The 21,410-nt window shown below is 36.7% G+C and overlaps 1 protein-coding gene across 1 annotated transcript in view; it reads right to left on the bottom strand.

Moving 5' to 3' along the window:
- The window catches only part of LOC140151029 (autocrine proliferation repressor protein A-like), a 29,722-nt gene that overhangs the window by 4,615 nt on the left and 3,697 nt on the right, over positions 1-21,410 (bottom strand). Inside the window, exons 4-11 of the mRNA XM_072173218.1 lie at positions 20,783-20,848; positions 12,912-12,960; positions 6,980-7,096; positions 5,927-6,022; positions 5,619-5,708; positions 4,574-4,703; positions 3,155-3,272; positions 46-133 (exon numbers count right to left, since the gene is read on the bottom strand). Of these exons, the coding sequence (XP_072029319.1) occupies positions 46-133; positions 3,155-3,272; positions 4,574-4,703; positions 5,619-5,708; positions 5,927-6,022; positions 6,980-7,096; positions 12,912-12,960; positions 20,783-20,848 (754 nt within the window). The remainder of the gene's footprint in view (positions 1-45; positions 134-3,154; positions 3,273-4,573; positions 4,704-5,618; positions 5,709-5,926; positions 6,023-6,979; positions 7,097-12,911; positions 12,961-20,782; positions 20,849-21,410) is intronic.

Raw genomic sequence — 21,410 nt, 5'->3', positions numbered from 1 at the left:
AGCATTAATATTTGCGAATACTTGCAATTGATGAAGTCATCTTACCTCAACTACAGCTAGCATAAACCCGCGTATATTCAAGAAAATGTCAGTTTGATGACCAGTCAATGAATGTTCGGCATTTTGTGTAATTCTGAAATAATAATATCATTAAATTAAGACGCAATAGAAAATAAATTCGATGAAATTTTGAGTCATCATCCAAAATACTGGCAACGAATTTGAAGAAAGGGCGTTTTCCTCTGTGACACATTAAATTCTGATTCCTCTTGTCATCCCGGGGTGGGCACTCAACCTTTGGAAGTGACGGTATGTGCCTGTCAATAGGCCCCTCTTTTGAAGTCGACTCTACCGATGACCCCCTTTTTTTTTTTAGTTGCTGCTACCCAATGACCCCCTTTTTTTGGTTGCAGCTACCCAATGACCCCCTTTTTTCTAGATTTCCTAGAATAGCATCATCAAAATGTACCAAAATAATGCCGAAACTTTCAAATTTTGCTCCATTTTTTCAAAATTATGCCGAAACTTTCCAAATTTTCTACCCGATGACCCTTTTTTGAAATCTTAAACTCAATGACCCCTTTTTTCAAACTATTATACCCAATGACCCCTTTTTTATTTTGTTTGTTCCCAATGATCTCCTTTTTAAAAATAATGCTTTGTTACCGATATGCCCCTACTTCGCGACGCCGGTAGGCACATACCCGTCACTTCTAAAGTCAAGTGCCCCCCCGGGCTTGTCATATCTGAAACATAGACGCGTCTAAATTAAGATCGGTCTGGTTTCAAAAGGTATTACAAGTTTCAGGGTCGTGGCCAGCTTTCTTGGTAGGGTGGAGCAAAAAAAAAAATTGGATGCAAAGACGAAAATAAATTTGCCGGTTGCATCATTTTGCACCGCTATCATCGGTGGGATACATATACAATACCTTTAGAGAGCGACTGTAAAAGTCTTCGAGCTTCCAAAAAAGGCTTTATTGGGCAAATGTGCGCGAGCGCGCAAAAATTTTGGCCCATGATTGGGGTGAATGGGCTTTATTGGTACAAAGTGTGCAAGCGCGCAAAATTTTGGCCCATGATCGGGGTGAATTTTTGGTAGAAACGGGCTACTTGCCTCTTTTCTTTCCTTTGCCTTTCCGATTTTCACTTTCATTTTTAGTCGGGGGTGGGGGTGCACTCTGTCCACGTCGTTTCCTGTTTACTATATGTCTGGTAGCTTTATTAAAATTATATATTTTCTACTGTCTAGTGGCCTTCATTAAATCAGCATTGACACTACGTGACAAACTACAAGGACAAAACGTAACTCTAAAATTGACGTCTTTTGCCATTAAATGTGTCACTGACCCACAATGGAAAAAATATGATTAAATTGAATGGCTCGATTTTATGCTATAATAGCCTATAATTGAGTATAGCAAGATAATTCAAGAAATCAAGAGATGTAGTAGACTTTGAACATGTTGAAAATAATTCAAAACCTGTTATGGAATACAGCTTTTAAAATGTATTTTTACATTAATTTACTTGTCAATCCATTGATAACATTTGTTCCAAGTCACCTATTTACGTAAAACTAACCACGCAATAGTTGATTAAATTTTATTCGGAAATACATTCTAGTTACTATATTTCGTTGGGTCAAATTTACTCTGGTGATGAGTTGTGGCAAAAACTGTGTTTTGTTACTTCACGGCATGTTACTCCACGACATGTTACTCTCTTCGTTTAGTGTGTGTATGCCTCATATTAACCTTAACTCTACTACTGTAGATCATACAAAACTATACAGCACGAAGCGACTGCAAGACCATCCATCCGACGTGATTCGATCGCGTAATCATGCCAAACTACATATGTGACCCGGCAGCACAAACGAGCCGTAAATTCCCTAAATTGTATTCTGAGTTATGGTGTAAAATGTGTACGAAGGTCGTATTCATCGGTCACTTAAGCTGCCGCGACATCTGTCTTATTTTGATAGTCACAACACCAATCAATAATCCTATTATTGAAGTGGATAATAAGCTTCTACCTTAGATGGCTATAGAACTTTTAATAGCTCTGGTCTTTGTTTGCTTTTGCTAAATCCTTTTCAAGTGGTGGGTTATTTGTATAGGTATGCATAACCAACAATTAACAATGAGATAACCTTCTTAAACCTCGTTGACTTGGGGATGATTTGAAATGACCGCCAATTATGACTGTTTGATATTTATTGCCAGCAATGTGGAAAAAAAGACACACATAGAAACGGAAAAAGCTATAATTTTGTTGAAGGAGCAAAGTTTAACTAACCATAACTCCGCTTCTGGATATCGTTTGAAGTCAAATGATATACCATTTTAAGTTTATGATGTTTATTTTTAAACACGAAATAAAACAAAATTGACCGGTGGAGGAATTTACGGCTCATTCGCCGTGGACGGTCACATATAGGCACGAGACTGTTATCCGGGCCACGGTCACACACGTGGCTTGCTATACCCGTTCTACTGGTAAGGGTCGGTTGGCCAAGTACCGGGCGGGGAAAACAACTTTTGTCTTAATCTTCTTTCTCCCTTCCTTCCTTCTTTCCTTCCACTTAGGCAAAGAGCAGAGAGGGAGTTGGGGTTAATATTAATGTTATATTACTTTATTCGTGTTATAAGTTGGTTAAGAATTGAGAATTACATCACTATTAACAAGTATGAGTATGAATCACAGAGCCAAATAATCAGATACTTAAAATCAAACGTTTTCAAAATATTAAGATATTTGAGTCTGTATTCAGTTGAGCAGGACAAAAGGTTGTTGCCAAGTTTTAAAAATTTGGGCAGGTCGGGTCCGTTGAACAGGGTGTCTTTTTTTTCTCGTTTATATAAAAACAAACCATTACTATAACATTTGTATAAGAAGATTATAGCTGTTAAAAGCATTGTTTAGTTAATGAGTTACGAAACTCATCCCCGACTGCTCAAAAAAGGACATTACTCTCACTTGGTTTTTTTATAAAAGCTACGGGGTGATCGATAATATCGCACGACGCTTCTAAATATAAGCAGAGAAGATATGAGAAGTTCTCTCATCTATAATGTGAATGCACAAAACGTACTATGTTGACGGGAAGTAAACATGGCGGTAATATACGCACCAATTGAGCAAATCGATTTACCTCATGTATGTTTTTCCTTTCATTTGATCGAAGTAATAGTGAGAATCGTCAGGTAAGAAAAACTCATCTCCAGAGGTAGTTATGATATACTTGGGCATAGTAAGCCTGTCTTTGTATGCTGGAACGAGAATGGGTATGATGGAAATTATGTTTAATTCATAAAATCATCTTTCTGAAATTGCAAGCAGATGTTGACGAATATCTACAGATATGACTGCACTATAGTCAGTCTACTCTGAAGTACAAAGTACCGACGCGGACGCACACATTGTGCCGACTTTGAAGGCACGCATACCTGCAGCAGAGACGCAGCACTGTTAACGCGCTGTATACGCGCGCGTTGTCACTTTATACTTCAGAGTAGACAAACTGTATAGTAGGAATGCCAATTGAATGAACGCAGCTTTCAATAGCGTGACGTTTCTTTGCGTACACTGCGCGATGTACGCCAGCGTGTGCGACTGTGCGTGAGTAACGCGGAAGTGAATCCAACCATGCCAACGTACTCGTGATTGGTTAGCATTGTATCCAAGGTCGTGCATTCGCGTTGCAGTTTGAAATACGCGATATACGATCGCTGTTGGATGGAATACAGTTGTTGAAAGCTGCGTTCATTCAATTGGAATTCAATTCCTACTATCAGTCCGGTCCGACTGCCTGATCAGGAAGTACTGCCGAATCAGGCAGCATGTTGCCGAGTTAGGCAACACAGGCTTTGGTAACCCTTCAGAATTCGACAGACTAAGGACTAAATTGTTCATAGTGATTTTATAAAAGATCGGGGGAAATTTTACTTTGACACACATGAGCTACATGTAAGTTGACAATTTTTCACCGGGCGAAAAACAATTCCACCGGGAGAAAAATAATGTAAATAAAAAAACAATTTCTAACGGTTTAAAAAAAATTTGATTTAAATATGCAAATTAACTTTATTTTAACTAAAATTGATGAAAAATTACTACTAATTGTACATTCATTGATAATGTTATACATTTTACCCACTTCTTTACTCTAAACCAAGAAATAATGGCATATCAAAAGATGCTCTATTTGAAATAGAGCATTGCATTGTGGGATACCATACTGCCTGACTCGGCAACATACTGCCTGATTCGGCAGTACTTCCTGATCAGGCAGTCGGACCGGACTGACTATAGAACTTATTATTTAATTGGTTTGAGACTCTTTACTGAATAAGTTTTGCATTTGGCGCCGGGATTTAGCAAGGAACAGTGTACTTGCATTTCCCGAGAAAGTGAGATTTAAGAATTAATATCATCTTGTCTTGATATGATACCCGATATAATACCTAACTGTTTGGATATTGGTAGTAGTTGCTTCAATGAATCATAGTTACAAAAAGAAAACCTGAATAAGTGTTCGATGTTATCACCTATGTATGTTATTGGTACTCACCTAAAGGATCTATGATATCAGCCATTTTCTGTGTATTAGGATTGTCCAAATTTCTGGTTACATTTTCCTCCCAATAATCACTAAAAGCAAATGTCCAACCACCCAACGATCGATAAAAGTGATGAAGATTCTGTAAAATTTCGTAAAACACATGGAAATTACATAGATTTGACCAAACTCATGATAAGGTTGATCGATTTGGACTATTATGTTCGGGAGTCCTTGAGTGTCTTTAAAGAATTAGTGGTGTAAATTAACACATCTTGTAGTTGGAATCAGCTTGCCATTACAGGGTTACTAGGGTTACGAACTTACGATTATAATGCAGAATAGTCCCGAATAGTTATAAGATAAACACCAGGCACAAAAAGAAACTCGTCAATTATCATAGTCAGCCTTTCTCTTCAACAACCTGATAAGTTTGGATTATTCTGAAATATGCATTTTGTTAAATGGACTTTGATTTCTCACTTGATGCCCTCTTCATAAAGATCGAGCAAGAATTGACCAATATATGCGCCTCCAAACCCCCAAACCCCAAAATCAAAAGTTGCAATTTTAACGATTCAATTGTGCCTGTTACATAATTGTGTGCTTTAAATTGATTGGTCCCTTGTGCTTGTGTGCAATACAACGATGCGTTCCCATTGAAAAAAGTTGAAATTGCAACTTTTGATTTTGGGGTTTGGGGGTTTGGATGCGCATATACTGGTCAATTCTTGTTCGATTTTCACCAACAATGGGTCAAATGAGGAGGCAACGTTCGATTAACAAAATGTATATTTCAGAATAATCCAAAATTAGCAGGTTGTTGAATAGCAAGGATAACTGTAACTGACGAGTTTCTTTTTGTGCCTGGTGTATGACGTAGCATCCCTAATATGTTACTGAAGCTAGCTTTATCAAAAAAGGCAGTTGATATTTGAAAACAAAATTGCTTCTCTCTGACAGTATGGTACTAAAAACTACTGCAAAATTACGAGATGGCTACATGATTGAAAAAACAACAACTTTGTATCAAATGAGTAACGCTTTTGATACATACCTTAACCATATTTAAAACATCTAATACGACAGGAGCAATACCAATGACACGTTTGTCAACAGCACCAGTGGTCCAGGTTGTCCATCCTCGCTAAGGAGAATATTATATATATATAAGGGAAATATCCGTTATTATTGTTATACTTAATTAATCTGATGACGAGAGCTATATTGGTATCATGAGTTCTTTTCTTGTTGCTAACGGATACTTTTTATTAGCTGTTAAAGAATGTCTACATTATGCAATAACTAACTGTGCGGTAATAAATAGATTTTCAAATAAAAAAGAATGATGTGGACAAAACACACCTTAGAGGCACCAGCAACCATGAATTTACTTATATTAACATCTGGACGGACTGAATGTGTCATATCTGTGATGGTATCCAGAGCACGAACGGCTGCCTGGAATTAAACAAACATACACTGATCATAAAATGAAATTTATTTAAATGATTCGAAACATATTTTACATTTATCAGGAGAGCCAGTTGTTGTGAGTAAAGTAAGTATATACTGCAATAAACAAAATGAGGATAAAGTGAATAAAGTACCGTAAAACTTCGTCTAAAGAGTATTTTTGATAAAAGATTAATTAATATGAAACAGCTGTAAATATCCCAATACAGTAGCTTGGTCTTACAATAGTACTTGTTCAAGTTGTTTGTATATACTTGTATCTGTAATTTATTTTCTAAAAAGTGTTATAGTCGATGGATGGCGCCTGGATTAATTTAGCTTTCACAAAAGCACCGTATATGCTTGTAGACGAGGTTTTACGGTATTTCTCTCACCATTCACATCTACATGAGGCACCTAAAAACTGGCTTACTTTTAGTCCTGGACCGGTGCAAACAGGCAAATAAGGTTGTGCCAATTATCTGTGAACACACATGGTCTATAAGAAAATTGTGCTGGACTTATTGGCAATACGCGAAGGGAAAAAGTAGGATCTTTTTAGTCCTGGGCCGGTGCAAACAGGCAAATAAGGTTGTGCCAATTATCTGTGAACACACATGGTCTATAAGAAAATTGTGCTGGACTTATTGGCAATACGCGAAGGGAAAAAGTAGGATCTTTTTAGTCCTGGGCCGGTGCAAACAGGCAAATAAGGTTGTGCCAATTATCTGTGAACACACATGGCCTATAAGAAAATTGTGCTGGACTTATTGGCAATACGCGATGGGAAAAAGTAGGATCTTTTTAGTCCTGGGCCGGTGCAAACAGGCAAATAAGGTTGTGCCAATTATTTGTGAACACAAGTGGTCTATAAGAAAATTGTGCTGGACTTATTGGCAATACGCGAAGAGAAAAAGTAGGATCTTACTGAGAATGTTCTAAATATAATTGTTTTTGATCTACCTTTGTCATAGGCATGCGCAGAAGCCAGTAGGGTTCATCGGTGCCATTTTCAATAAAATGTTTCCATGTGAAAGCAATGACCGCGTCTTCAGTTCTGCTTTTCTGCTTCGGATCCGCCTGATTCACGAGTTTAAAATGGAATAAAAAACAATAAACCATGATGACGACTGACAAAAATATTGATGCAAATACCTTGGTCATCGGCAGATAGGAAATCCAATTAGGCTTATCAGTACCATTTTGTATGAAGTGATTCCACGTGTAAGCTGTTATAGAACCTTCTGAACGGCTCTTATGTTGCGGATCCTCCTAATCGAGAGAGTTTGAAAGTTGCTTCTACAGGGTGTCCCAAAACAGAGGCCCCTCATTGCGCCCTCTTTTTCTCCTATTTCCGAAAAGTTGATGAAGTATATGTTGGTATGTAAAGAAGCCTTTACCCGTTAGCTTTAATAAACCGCAACAATTATTTCAATCGGCTCATAACTTTTGAAGATATGCCCTTTTAAAGAAATGTATCCGTTTTTCACTCTGTCCACGGAGGAGGTTTGGCTACTTCAAAGATTGAAGAGTGCATATGCCATGCATGAATATAAAACATTACTCGATGATAAATTTATAAAATAACAACTTTATTTTAGGGAATGGGCTTTATGGGTTTATGGGTTATGGATTTTGTTAATTTGGGCGAAATTGATGTGGGATGGACTTCTTTTGCTATACTTGCAATTACTTATGTTTTTCTCGGTTATTTTATGCATTTTTTGTTTTATTAATGTTTCTTACTTTATTGTTTCTTGCTTTCTTTTTATTGACAACATAAGTCATTCCTTTTATTGGAATAAAATGTAGCCCTGAAAAGCGCTGTTTAGTTTGTCTTTGGTTCTTTTGAAGTGAGTTTACTCTGCTGCTCTGCCCTCTACCTGGTTGCCTCCTTGACGAATACAGGTTTCAGCCCTAGACTTCATTGCATCAACTGCGTTGCGTAGGCCTACCAACCTTGTGCGCCGGATACTTGCGAATATAGCAGTAATACGTTTGCAAAGATCTAAGATTTTGCCACAAATGAAGAAATCAAGTGGTGTGAGGTCTGGTGATCTTGCATGCCACTCCACAGCATGACCCATCCCAACCACTCTGTTTGCTATCCGTGGACAGAGTGAAAAACTTGTACTTGTCTTTAAAGGGGCATATCTTCAAAAGTTGTGAACCGATTGAAATAATTGTTTTGGTTTATTAAAGCTAACAATTAAAGGTTTCTTTACATATCAAAATATAATTATTTGATCAACTTTTCAGAAATAGGCAAAAAGAGGGCGCAATGAGGGGCCTCTTTTTTGGGACACCCTGTATATATTAAGTTTAAATCAAAAGTTAAGGGAAGGGTATGAACGTTTGGACAGTATTTATTGTGGGACATGAGAGCACATCAGACATATCGAATTGCATTCTGAATACGAAGAATGTCCTTCTGATATCAAGTAATTTAGATTTTTTGAAATTCGCAACGTAATACACATTTTATGGCAAATCATTAAAAATTGATATTTTTGATATTTACCAGTACTTGAAGTAAACTTTATAAATCTGATAATTTATACTTAAAATGTATGTAGGTGGTATGAAAAGCCGACGATCAATTGAAAATTTTGACCTTTCGTATTGAAGATAGGATTCCCGAAACCACTTTAGGTCTTTTTGGGAAAAAAATCCATATCATCAATATGAAAGGTCAAAATTTTCAATTGATCGTCGGCTTTTCCTCCCAGCTACATACACTTTAAGAATATATCATTAGATTTATAAAATATACTTCGAGGACAGTTATATATCAAAAATTTGACAAATATCAAATTTTAATAATTTGTCATAAAATTTGTATTATATCGTGAATTTCAAAAAATGTAAATTATTTGATATCAGAAAGACATGCTTCGTATTTAGAATGCAATTCGATACGTCTGAGGTGCTCTCATGTCCCACAAAAAATACTGTCGAAACCCTCAAAACGCTCATTCCAGATCCCTTAAAGTAAAGCCAAGAATTTTCTGCTTTACAAATGCTAAATTCCGCTTTTCTCCGCTTTGTAATTTTAGCACATTTCTGACATAATAAAATTTCACAAGAATCTTGTGACGATCATTGCGATTTGCAAAGTTGGGATGGGTGATTGGGTATGGCTGCAATGGGAGGTAGGACAGGCGTTGTACGGTAAATCTATGACGGATTTTACTTTATTTTGATGAATTTGGAAGACCCATTTCATTTATTATATTATTTATTTATTTTCAATTGTATTTTTCCTTTTTCTAGGTCATTTTTGCTTATTTTTTTTATTTTTTTCTCAGAAATGCGTTTTCCGCTTTACCTCCGAATTCCGCGATTTTCGCGGAATTTCCGCAACGCGGAAAATTCTTGGCTTTACCTTAAAGGTGTTTGTAAACTGAATGTTTGGCGTGAAATTAGCAAAGGTTTATGACTAAAGTCGCAAAAATGATTTTCTAATGATGGATGTATGATTGGTGATTCATAGAAAATCATTGGGATATCCAGTAAATAGATGCAGACCCCCTATAGAGTTGGATTTCCGGAGTTTTTATCCAGTTGTGATTGGTGAAAATCCAGACTTTTAAAGTGTCCAAAAGCGAAAACATATCCAGCAGAAAAATAGTTTAAAATCAGAAATCCTCAATTTTAAAGCTCAATTTCAAGTAACATTGGCAACTAGAATTGCAGTCGTTTTCAGAAAGCAAACTTGGATTTTATATCCATACATTTCTTTTATTGAAAAGTTACTCCTCTATAGGGGTGTGCACGTAATTTCTATAATAGCCAATTCTTTAATTAGTCTAAATTCGTCCCGCTAGCTCCCAGAGCCAGATGCAGAATGACTTGGACTCCCATACATTATTGCTAAAATGGGCCAAAATTACCTTTATTATGGGATATAAAACGTGCCATAAGCGGTTGCACACATACTTTTAAAAATAAATCACAAAATCCCATTTACGGACAATGGTTTTACATTTTGTTAAAATGACAGTTGTACAGAAGTAGTGCGCGTTATATAGACTAATCCAACGAGCCAAGTCATGGTCAGGATTTGGTCGGCCATGACGGGTCCCCCGCATGCACCAAACAGGTGTTGTGACTGCCCAATTGGGTGGATTAAAGCCGCTTAAAATTCGATGTTTGATTCTTTTGTGTTGTGCTGTCATTATTCTTTTGTCTACGCGTAACACAGGTGATAGAATGCAGTTTAAAATACCCTCCAAGGGCGCATCATTTCACATTTTAGGTGAGATGGAGCCGACGGGGACCCAACTTTGGCAGCCATTGAGGAGTAGGAATTTTTACATATTACATTACTTTTTCTTTATTTGTTTTATTTGACATTTTTTCTACAAAATATAAGCAGAATCTATCAGTTATTCACAAGAAGCATATTGAATTACTTTTCTTTATTTGTTTTATTTGACCTTTTATTTCTACCAAATACGAAATGCTCTCGAATGATTCAAACAGAATCAACTGTATAGTTATTCGCAATAAGCATTTGCATTACTTTTACTTTATTTGTTTTATATGATTTTTTATCTGCAATGCTTCAAGCAAAATCCATTAGTCACAGATAATACCATTAACGGTATGTCCCGAAACCCGTTGCGGTTGGCCCCGGTTATACGTCACGTAGATGCACTCATCGTTAGCGATCGAAAGTCCAATCGAAAAGGATTTCGGGATATTTAATAAATACCTAATCAGATACTGTGTTTTTATTGTTTGTTATTTGAGAATCAGCATGGTGAGTTCGTTGAACCAATCTTCACTCATTAAAGTCGTGTTCACACAGTCAGATGTAAGTGAGTTATTACCGGTAATAAGCGACTTATAACCGGTATTAGTGACTTATTACCGGTATTAAGTGACTTAAATCCAACTGTGTGAACACGACTTAAAAGACAGTATCTCGTTGTAATAGGAAAACAAACACGCTGGCGAAGTGATGTAATAATCGGCTTAACTACCATAGCAATAGGCGAAAACATTTTTTTTAATATACCGCGTTGCACTGGTACGTTCACGCGGTACCTCTGTATTGAACCATAATCATGCTGATCACTCGCACCTGTAATATTAGTATCTTTGAAAAATCAGGTATTGTATTCAATCTATGATTGCAGACCAACGCACTGAAGAGTCTATTGTTCTATTGTGTCCGATTTGAGCGCTGACATATTGGAAAATGTTGCCAATCAATATTAATGAAGTCGTGCGATCGACACCTACAACTGTTCAATTGGGCGACTTTATTGTTAGGTGCTTTTATTCATACATTGGGCGTATCGAGCTGTATCGGTTGGTCCGCAATTATATTTAATATAGTATTATAGGCCTACAAGCATGCTTTGCTTTGCTTTATTGATTGATTCAGAAATAGTATGGCTATATGCTTCTCGAGTTATCAGCAAATATATCACATTTGAGGCCCAGGGTAGACTCCTATATACGCGATGCTCATGTAAAATACTATGGTAGGCATATACATAATAAAACACGACGTGGACCGCGGCTAATGTCCTTAAAAATACTACAGTAGGAGTGATATCATAATTACTTCAAATCCTTATGTACACCTATTGGCAAACAATGTAGACAACTTACTTGTGTAGATTCTTATATCCGCCACACAGAGCGCACACTTTGCCTATGCTGCTGAACTGTCCGTAGCGAAATGGTACAGCAAAGCGTGTTCACTGAGTATAATCAAATGAGCGCCCAAACCAATTTGGGCGCTGCAATAGGTTTGTATTGTAGGTGAACCTCTGTTTTGTGTGCATGCGACAACTCACGTACACCCTTGGGATGGACTAGTACAAAAGGTACCTCTCGTTCGTATAGGCGCTTTTACGTGACTTTCGTTTCATCACTTATTGACAGTAGCCTACCTATTATAGCGTTAATACGCTGGTCAGGTCAGTTACCGATTTAATGGCGGAAGCCCTTTGTCTCGAACAAAAGGTACCTCTCGATGAATAGCGTGTCGGGAACTCCAATTGGCACAAAGGAACAATAAGCGTTACATAATATATTTCTTCTCCTTCCTATATAAACTCCTTGTTGCAGACATACACAGGTGATGAGTGTAATCTGCTTGCAGCACAGCGCGATGTATTCAAAAATTGTTTTCACCTATTGCTATGATAGTTAATCCGATTATTACATCACTTCGCCAGCGTATGCTATTTCTTGGGAAGAGAGAATGATTCCAGGTGAAATCCACATTCCCCTGTGTAAAATTTGGAAATATCGTCCACAGGGGTTAGCATGGATTTCAAATAGAGGTTATCCACTTTACTCATGTGTGACTTCTAACAAAAGGCGCTGATTCCCGTAGTATTCCTTATTCAAACCAATTCAATTCATGACCTCGGAGTTACCTGCATGACTCTTGGCGGGCTATTTTGAAACAGTCATGGTTATACATGCAGGTACTTCTTTTGAAAGTTCTAAACAAGGTATAGCAGTCGTTGATAGGAAATGCAGCTTATAGAACACGCATAACCTCTATTGGATGAACACATTAGACATCTCCATTTGAATTTTAAACATGAATCTCACATAGAGGGAGGATGAGTTCAAATAAAAATGGTTCAAATAAAAATGTTCTGGAAGATATTCCAGAATTCGTCCACGGAGGAGGGGGGCTATATCTTATTTCATGCAAAGAACATTTCCATATGTCATGTGAAATCGATAAGATGGATATTTGATCAATGTTCAACTAACAGTTCAAACTCTTTTTTTTCAGCAATGTTGCATGCAACACTGTGGATGTCTCTGTGGTAGATAGGGTCAGGGTATACAGTCAACTACCTTTAAGAATATAAAATCACTGGGATATAAAATGAAATTTTAAGTGACATATTCTTACCTTAAATACAATAGGCTGGTTTGGAATTTGTTTTAAGCATGCAGTCACCCTATAAAAATAGCAAAAAGTATTTTTGGTAAACTTATATTATACAAGAACCTTTTATATAACCAGTAATTGCTCACAGGCTTCTAAGAACTGTCATATATACGGATCTCAACTACTGCAATGATTCGAGTAAATTAAAACTCTTTTAGTCATCATTATCGTAAGGTTAATAACCAAGTAAATATAATGTAAATGCTTAATGTGGTTATCGAAAAGGTAATAATCAAGTAAATATATTGTAAATGCTTAATGTGGTTATCTGAAAGTTAATAATCAAGTAGATATATTGTAAATGCTTAATGTGGTTATCTGAAAGTTAATAATCAAGTAGATATATTGTAAACGCTTAATGTGGTTATCAGAAAGTTAATTAATAATCAAGTATAAACATGTTGTAAACATACAATCAATTTGTCAAGAAAGCCTGAAAAAGAAATTCGTACCTGTTCTAAAGCGGCCTTAAGTAATTTACATAGAAATTGCCTATATCATTTAATTTCTTATTTATGTTATTCGTGTAGCGCTGAATCTGAATACGGCTGTTGTCTATTTAATAGTGCACTGACGGCAGAATAATTTCCTCCACGATAGCAAGCTTGGCGAAATTAATGTATAGGCTACTCGGGTATGTGAATATTTTAACAGCACCGGGTCGGATAACGACGGCCACCAGGTGGTGTTCACTCCCTACTCTTTAGTGTGGCTCTTTGTACATGGGACATAGCTTTAACTCTCCTTCAATGGATGAAGGAATCTTTAATTTGTTTCGTTAAAAACAATTGCGAAGTGTCGGGCTCTGAACTGTGTCGATGTTAATATTTCATAAATATTTGATTTATAACTTTAAATTACAAAGATAATATGGCAGCTCTGGAGCTAACTTTCTGATCATTTTGTTCAACATTCCCACGAGATAAACTTGACAGTAAGCTTGTTGCAAAGCATATATGAATAATACGGATACAAAGCGTGTTTTAATTGAGTTTTACACACAAATTTGAAATTCTGGTGAGCATCACTATACATATTAAATTCTGACAATTTAAGACTGGGGGTCTGGATCAATTCAGCAATGTGCGGACAAAGCCAAAAATAAAGGTTCATGGAATTTGCCTAAATCTTGTGATAGGAAAGGTATTTGGGTCTAATGATTTTGTAACTTGATCAAAAATTCGAAAATCCCTTGTTGCCATGGTAACGGTTCTTTGAAGATTGCCACAGGGAAAGTACATTTTTTTCAATTTTACAGTTCGAAAAAGACACATTTTTCTAGCTAGCACTAATGAAATTGCAAAAAGTATGGAACAATTTAAATTGCTGCTGATAAATACCTAAAATGTATTAGACGTTACAAAAATAGTATTGCCAGTTTTCTCACCCACCTAGAATATTGTGTAATATGCAATTCAAAATCCCTCTTTTTTGCAATTTTTTTCATTAGTAAAAGTGGTATAACTTTGAAATTCAATAACTCTCAAGAAGAAGTTTGCTGATTAAAGTCAGGGGTTGGATGAGAATGACTATGAATGGGGATGATCAACCAACCAATAAAAGAATTGGGGTCTTTACCCCATAACGAAGTTTTACTTTGAAGAAAGTTCGCTATTTTCGATAAAAATTAGCTAATTACATAGAACTTTCACAGTATAAAAAATCCTTTATTGGCTTGTGATTTGCAAATAACATACCCAGAATAGTTCATTGACCAATCATAACCATTGGTTATCATTTATTTAAGTAATTTTCACTTAGTAAACTGCCAGTGACCCCTCCCCAGCCATATGATTTAATGCATGAAAAATGTGCAAAGTTGGGCGCAAAATGGTTACCATGGGCATTAATTTCTTGGTGGTGGTTATCTGTCTTTTACAATCGCTACTCTTCCTAAAGAATGGATAAATCGATTATAACTATTGAAACCAAATAAAACACATTATATTTCAGTTGGTCACTACTCTGGAGTAGGCTAGGGGTTTTCCATGTATAATAATCATTTCTACTTCTTATTTAGGCCTATATTCACTAATGGACTCATTGATTGACTTTATCTGAAATACCTCACCAATAATCTAAATATGGTTTAAACATAATGAGAATGTGATAATTTCGTGGATTTATAATATGTCACCCTGCATTAATTTGGGCATCTTGTCCAGATGTTGTCCTGGGTTTTTGTTCCTCCTTGTATTCTTGCATTGCTTATATTTTGTATTTTGCATTCCTGAATAAAGTCCTTTTTACCAGTTGTTTCTACCTTATCTGGGGTTTATAGCAACAACAGCAACTGACATACCAAGTAACATTTTTCTTTTATACAATTGTTTCATACAATGTTATCTATAAATTTAGTTCTAAGACTGCATGATACTGAAAACAAATCTCAAATGTAAGAAAGATCAAACAAACATTGTACAAAACAATAGAAAATGTTTATAAAAACATGGGGGAATGGACAATGCACTTGAATTATTGTTTTTAAAATGCTATGTCACAGTTTTTTGTTTGTTTGTTTGTTTTTTTTTTTTTTAAAGTTAAATGTGGACATGGTGAAGCCATTGCCAACCCATAATAAAGTGATGCTCAAGTCTTTACTTTGTGTAGATTGTTAGCATTATAAACGGAGTCGCTCATGTGTGGGATTTTCTAATGAGATCATGAACAGTGCCTGACAGATGTCTGTGAGGGTTTTGATGCTGACACTGCTAAGTTTGTCATCTTGTACTCTAAATAAAAATTCCTTTAAAAAAGGAATGGGCGCCCAACTGTTTGGATACTTTTTCGCTCTTTAAAACAATAATGTAATATTAGCATAGAAAGAAGTCCATTAATTTTGTATTTTAAACAAAGAATATACGCACAACATTTTATCCCGAACATATCAGAAAACAATAATAAAATAAAATCCAAGCAAATTGTGGTTTTATTTCTAAGCTGGGCATACTTTTAAGCAAAACAGTTGCGAAGTAAATCTAGCAAGACCGAAATTAGACGCTCTTTGCAAAGTCAAGCCAAACAAGAGAAATGTGTCTGATTGGGGAAGGTGTTCTGACAATCCAAATATAAACTTAGTCCACCTCAAATGACCTGTAACAATTTGTGGTTGACATTACTTAATTTACCTCGGATGACTTTGATCTGACATTCAACTTTTTCGTTCTTACACCAATCATATCCATAACAAGTTCTGTCTGTTTGCCTTTTCTGTCTACAGTTTGTTACAATTATTATGATAAGCAAACATTGCTGGGCAGATAACAGGATTTAGTTATTTACTTAATCCAATCATGGAGGTAGTATAGCTACAACCTTGGTGAAAAATGTTGCCACACCTGAGCGTTAATTGGCCAACATCCTTCCCCGCTCCCCTATTGCAATGTTGATTTGGACAAAATCGTCATCATTTCTACATTACAGTCTCCCAACATTGGAAAATGGGGGGTGGGGGGTGGGGAAGGGGCAAGTGTAATCTGAATGTGCATTTGCAACTATTATACAAAATAGTACGGAACTATCCCATATTTAGCTTCGATTGCGTGCTTTTAACACCAGAACGTGCTGGTGTGGCCCTGGTGTGGCAACGAATTTCCGCCAGAGTTGTAGTAGGCTTACTACCTCCATGATCCAATCATGGCAATAACGTCAATTTTGGTCTTCAGTGTTTTAAAATACAACAATGTAGAACATGTATAATTAATATGCCGTGTTGTTTGCATACAGTTTTCCGCCCAATTGTGCCACCATATTGCAACTTTGGCAATAACCGCTATATAGATTCTATGGTAATTAGCAAACAAAAGCCATCAGTAGAGTCCTCGTTAATTGATCTTATCACTATGGACCACAATAGTCTCATCCCAATGGCATAGTCCAATAACCTCAATTACATAATCATAGTGCAAAATTTGGCCTCAAGTTGCAGAGTATGAGTTTGTGTACCCAAATTTTCAAAGGATGAAAGTAGGCCTACAAATGTATTAGGGCTTAAGAACTGTTCCCATGATAGATGAGCATGTTGTGGATCCTAGTGTATGGTCAAATGTCACCGTCTATCGGGTTTCTAAGGCACACGGTAAACTGGTTGAACCCATACAAAGGTCAGGATTTATTTGGTGTTTTTATAAATCCTAATTTTGTATTTTAAACAAAGAATATACGCTCACCATTTTATCCTGTGCATATCAGAAAACAATAATAAAATAAAATCCAAGCAAATTGTGGTTTTATTTCTGAGCTGGGCATAATTTTAGCAAAACAATTGCGAAGTCAATCTAGCAAGAGTGAAATTAGAAGCTTTTCACAAAGAATCACAAAGTCATGCCTATATTTTGGCGCCTCCGTAGAGGGCGCCAATAATCTATTTGTCTCCAAAGTAATAGGAGTAATTGGATGATAGTTCTAGTTTCTGCACCGCTTGCTTTAGGCACTCTTGATATACCATTGTATTTGCAGATCTGCAAGTTTATTATTGATCTCTCGGAAAAAACTACTTGTGTGTTGTGGGGTCAGATACTCGTCTCAGATGTAGGCCTGCTAAACATGCTAAATGCCCTCTTGTTGCTATTTTACATTCGCCAAAAAACGCATTTGCTTAGCAACAGCAGAAGGGTCTCTCTATTCCCGGCCCGGATTACCAGTGACCTCTCCATGCTCATACCCATCAATAATAAATTCTTTCTGCTTCTTGGAAATTGGGTTTGTTTGTTTCTTGCTGACTATAGGTTAAATACCACTAATTATGTATTACACGGTTTCAATGGCAAAATGGCTAATTTCGGGTGGACGTTTCTCATATTCAGAACTCTCACAGTTAAATGCCACTAATATCAGGTGAAACTATATGATTTAGATGCCAAATGATCAAAAACTTAACATAGGTTGACTTGAGACTTTTCTTGTTTTAAGGGTAGACGAGGTATTGTTGGTCGAAGCAACCTAAAAATCGATTTTCATTATCTAGATCAATATATTATTGAAAATTAACACCTTGATGTTTTGCAACAGTTAATTCTACAAATCGTATACTTTGAAAACTTGCTTAATTTATTGTTGTTAATGAGTTATGTACGTTTTACAAAAGTGTTGTTGTTTCAGCCCTCTTTACAACGTAACTCAAGAACCGCAGCACCTATAAAATTATATCTGTGATATTTTAATTCTTCTACAAGCTCGCTATGAATTGAGCAATGCAGTTTTTGCCAAAGCTCACTACCATTCGTAAGATGCTGTGAACTACCAAATCACAACAGTTTAAAATAATTAATAACCTTAACGCACTGAACCGTAAACATCTCAAAATGGCAGTGCGCACTCGAAGCTGAAAGTTACAATATGGTAGGGCGAATATTTACTAAAAACCGTACCCGTGCGTATGAATTTTGGTACTATTACAACAAAAATGTCATATAATATCAAACCCTAAAAAGTACTTTTTTGGCTATATTACTTGGTCAATTTCAGCGATTTTAAAGCAGTCTTTTCAGATGCCATGCAAACAAATAGTTACTCGTCGTATTTCCATGTATCGCCCAGGCCTATTAGTGGTATATAACCTTTAGGGCCAATTCATGACCTAATCATATCTCTGATTCAGAAAGAATGCATTGCTGTCCGCTTGTATTTCCTCTTATCTTGGCTAGAAGGCTTTTTAATTTTGATGTTTGTAATTTTGTCATATTTTCCTGACTGAATGTGAGCTACTAGCGTCAATGCTTCAATGCTTTATGTATGTCGATGTACATGTTTCCTTGGGTAACTGAATAGCGTTTGCAATACCTCTTGAATCCACCGTAGCTAGTAGATTCATCTACTGAAGATAAAGTTTCACATACTTCCTATTCTCGTAGAATTGGTGAACACTGTTGATTGTACTGGGTTAGTACTAGTAGCTGCCTGATGTTAAAAGCAGCACATGTTGTCATGATGTTGATGATTTTCAAATGTTTCTTGGTTTACATTTTCTGATGTTGAATTCCCTGAAGATCCATCTGCTGGAGATGAAACTTTACATGCTTCCTAATGTTGAAGGCTAGGCTTAAACCTTCCAAACGGCGTGCCAAAAAGAATTGCCTGCCCCTTCCGGCCTGCCAACAAATCTTGGCCCCCCCCCCCCCGCACATGACATATGTTTGAGTTCCCAATTTGCAAACCTTATAATAATGGTCTAGATGTACTTGTATAATGCAAGCGTAGTGAGCAAAGAATTTTGCATATTTGAACATTTCTGCACTGTTTTTCTAAGCCCTTATCAGAGCGTGTCTGTAGTATAGTCTGCCCCGTAAATGTGCTCCAATATCCATTGCCACCACCTAGCTTGCAGTGGCAAACAAAAACCTGGGCAAATCAGATGTGTCGTTTACCGGTATATTGTCAGTACCCTATGAGCTCCTTTGCGACGGCGAGGATCCATGGTATAGGTTCATGTACTAGACCCCTCACCCCTTTGACCTTTCAAAATTGCTCCCCCCTTTTGGGGGGTTGCCAAACATTCTTGGACCCCCCCATATTTACCCTTCCTACAGGGCTTATCATTCTTGCACAGCCCCTGATTGGTGTTCTCGTAGAGTTGGTGAACTCTGTTGTTTGTACCGGGTATCTAACTGTCTGATGCTAAAAGCAGTGGCAAACTTACAAAAACCTGGGCAAATCAGATATGTCGTTTACCGGTATATTGACACTACCCTATGAGCTCCTCTGCGACGCCTAGGAACCATGGTATAGGTTCATGTACTAGACCCTTCACCCCTTTGACCTGCCAATAACTGCTCTCCCCTTTTTGGGAGTTACCAAAGATTCTTGGACACCTCCTCCCCCCCCATATTTACCCTTCCTACAGGGCTTATCATTGTTGCACAGCCCCTGATTGGTGTTCTCGTAAAGTTGGTGAACTCTGTTGTTTGTACCGGGTTGCTAAAAGCGACCTGTCTTCCAAGCGCTGCCCTCTATCTGTATTTGAATAGCGCTGCGATCTGTCTCATCTGCTTAACATGCTTATAAGGCTTGTATGTATAATATAGCTTGTTTGCACCATTTAAAACTGAGACTAAAATTTAAGAAGTCACTTAATCTTTTCATCAATAGAAATATATTCAATAATTATTTCATTACGGTTATTTAAACACAATCCTTTTAAGCGAAATTTGTCTTTTTTGCCATAAATTCCCCTTAAAAATACACATTTTTTTCAAAACCTTGGTACTTTTAAAAAGCCAGAACTTCTTTAGAAGTTGAGACCCCAATTTTTGAAACTATATATCTGTCAGCAAGGGTTCACTCTAGCTATGCCACTATACAATTACAAAATATCAACTTCTTCTTTACAGTTACACCCCTTCAATGTTGGGGTAAAATGACATTTACAATTTTGCCCAAAAATGTGTTTTTCTACTTAAAATTAAAGGATCTTTTAAAAGAGTGACAAGCTCTTTCTTCATTTGCAAGGACTACGAAAGCATGCCCTTATCTGAAGAAAAAAAATAAAAAATTACATCACATCTTATATATTTGTGGCATTCGACTAAACTTTGCCCTTTTTCAAATATGAAAATTGTAAATTTTGGTCATTTTCGACTAAAATTTGTTTTGTCTGTTACCATGCCAACAGGCCAAATGCAACTTTTTAAATGTCATTTTTAAAATGTCCCCCCTAAACCCTTTCCATGCTAAAAGAATCAAGGATTTCTATTTTTTTGAGTTTGTCCACATATTTAAAATTTTGCTTGACGGTAACAGACCCCTAGTCTTAATAATCTTTCGGAATAGCTAAAGAAATTGAATGGCTTGCGGTGATTGGGGATTGGAACTGGCTGCAGGTTGGTTTTACTTACATCCCGGTACTTGCGGCGGCAAGAGAGGTAAACAAGACTTCTGTGTCCCCAAGTGGATCTGGTGGTCTGGAAGGGCATGACACACGACAAGGGTTAAAAGTGATTAGAAAGAGTAACATAAGAAACCATGATTGAACACCAGATGATGATTTAAGGAAGCCCCCATCATGCACTGCAAAAGTGTTATCACTAGAGTTTCAACTGCCACTTTACTTTTTCAAATCCCATTGAATACTGTGGAAAAGGATAATTCACACCTTCTGTAGATAACATAAAATGTGAAATCGACTAGCATGTTCATAGCGTTTTTAATGTAAATATAACTGTACAAATTCAAATTTAATCATGCACTTCTATGCAGCACAGCAGTGGTGTCATGTTACTCACTGCTATACATGCCCAGTGCATTGGGTGTTGGGTAGTACTTAAATCATCCTCTGATTGAACACCGTAAACCTTCGATTTCATGTCTACGCAATCCATGTTATACGGTTATCGAAATGGCATCTGTTTGAATATAATGGCTGTATTATTGACTCATTTAGAACACAAACTCGAAAATAGGTAGCAAATAAAGGGTTCAATTTTATCATGACACTTTTCAGCCCGACCCAAGGTCGGCATGGTT

Source organism: Amphiura filiformis, chromosome 4 (assembly GCF_039555335.1).
Source record: "Amphiura filiformis chromosome 4, Afil_fr2py, whole genome shotgun sequence".
NCBI classification, from domain to species: domain Eukaryota; kingdom Metazoa; phylum Echinodermata; class Ophiuroidea; order Amphilepidida; family Amphiuridae; genus Amphiura; species Amphiura filiformis.
This window is presented reverse-complemented; position numbering and strand designations above follow the sequence as displayed.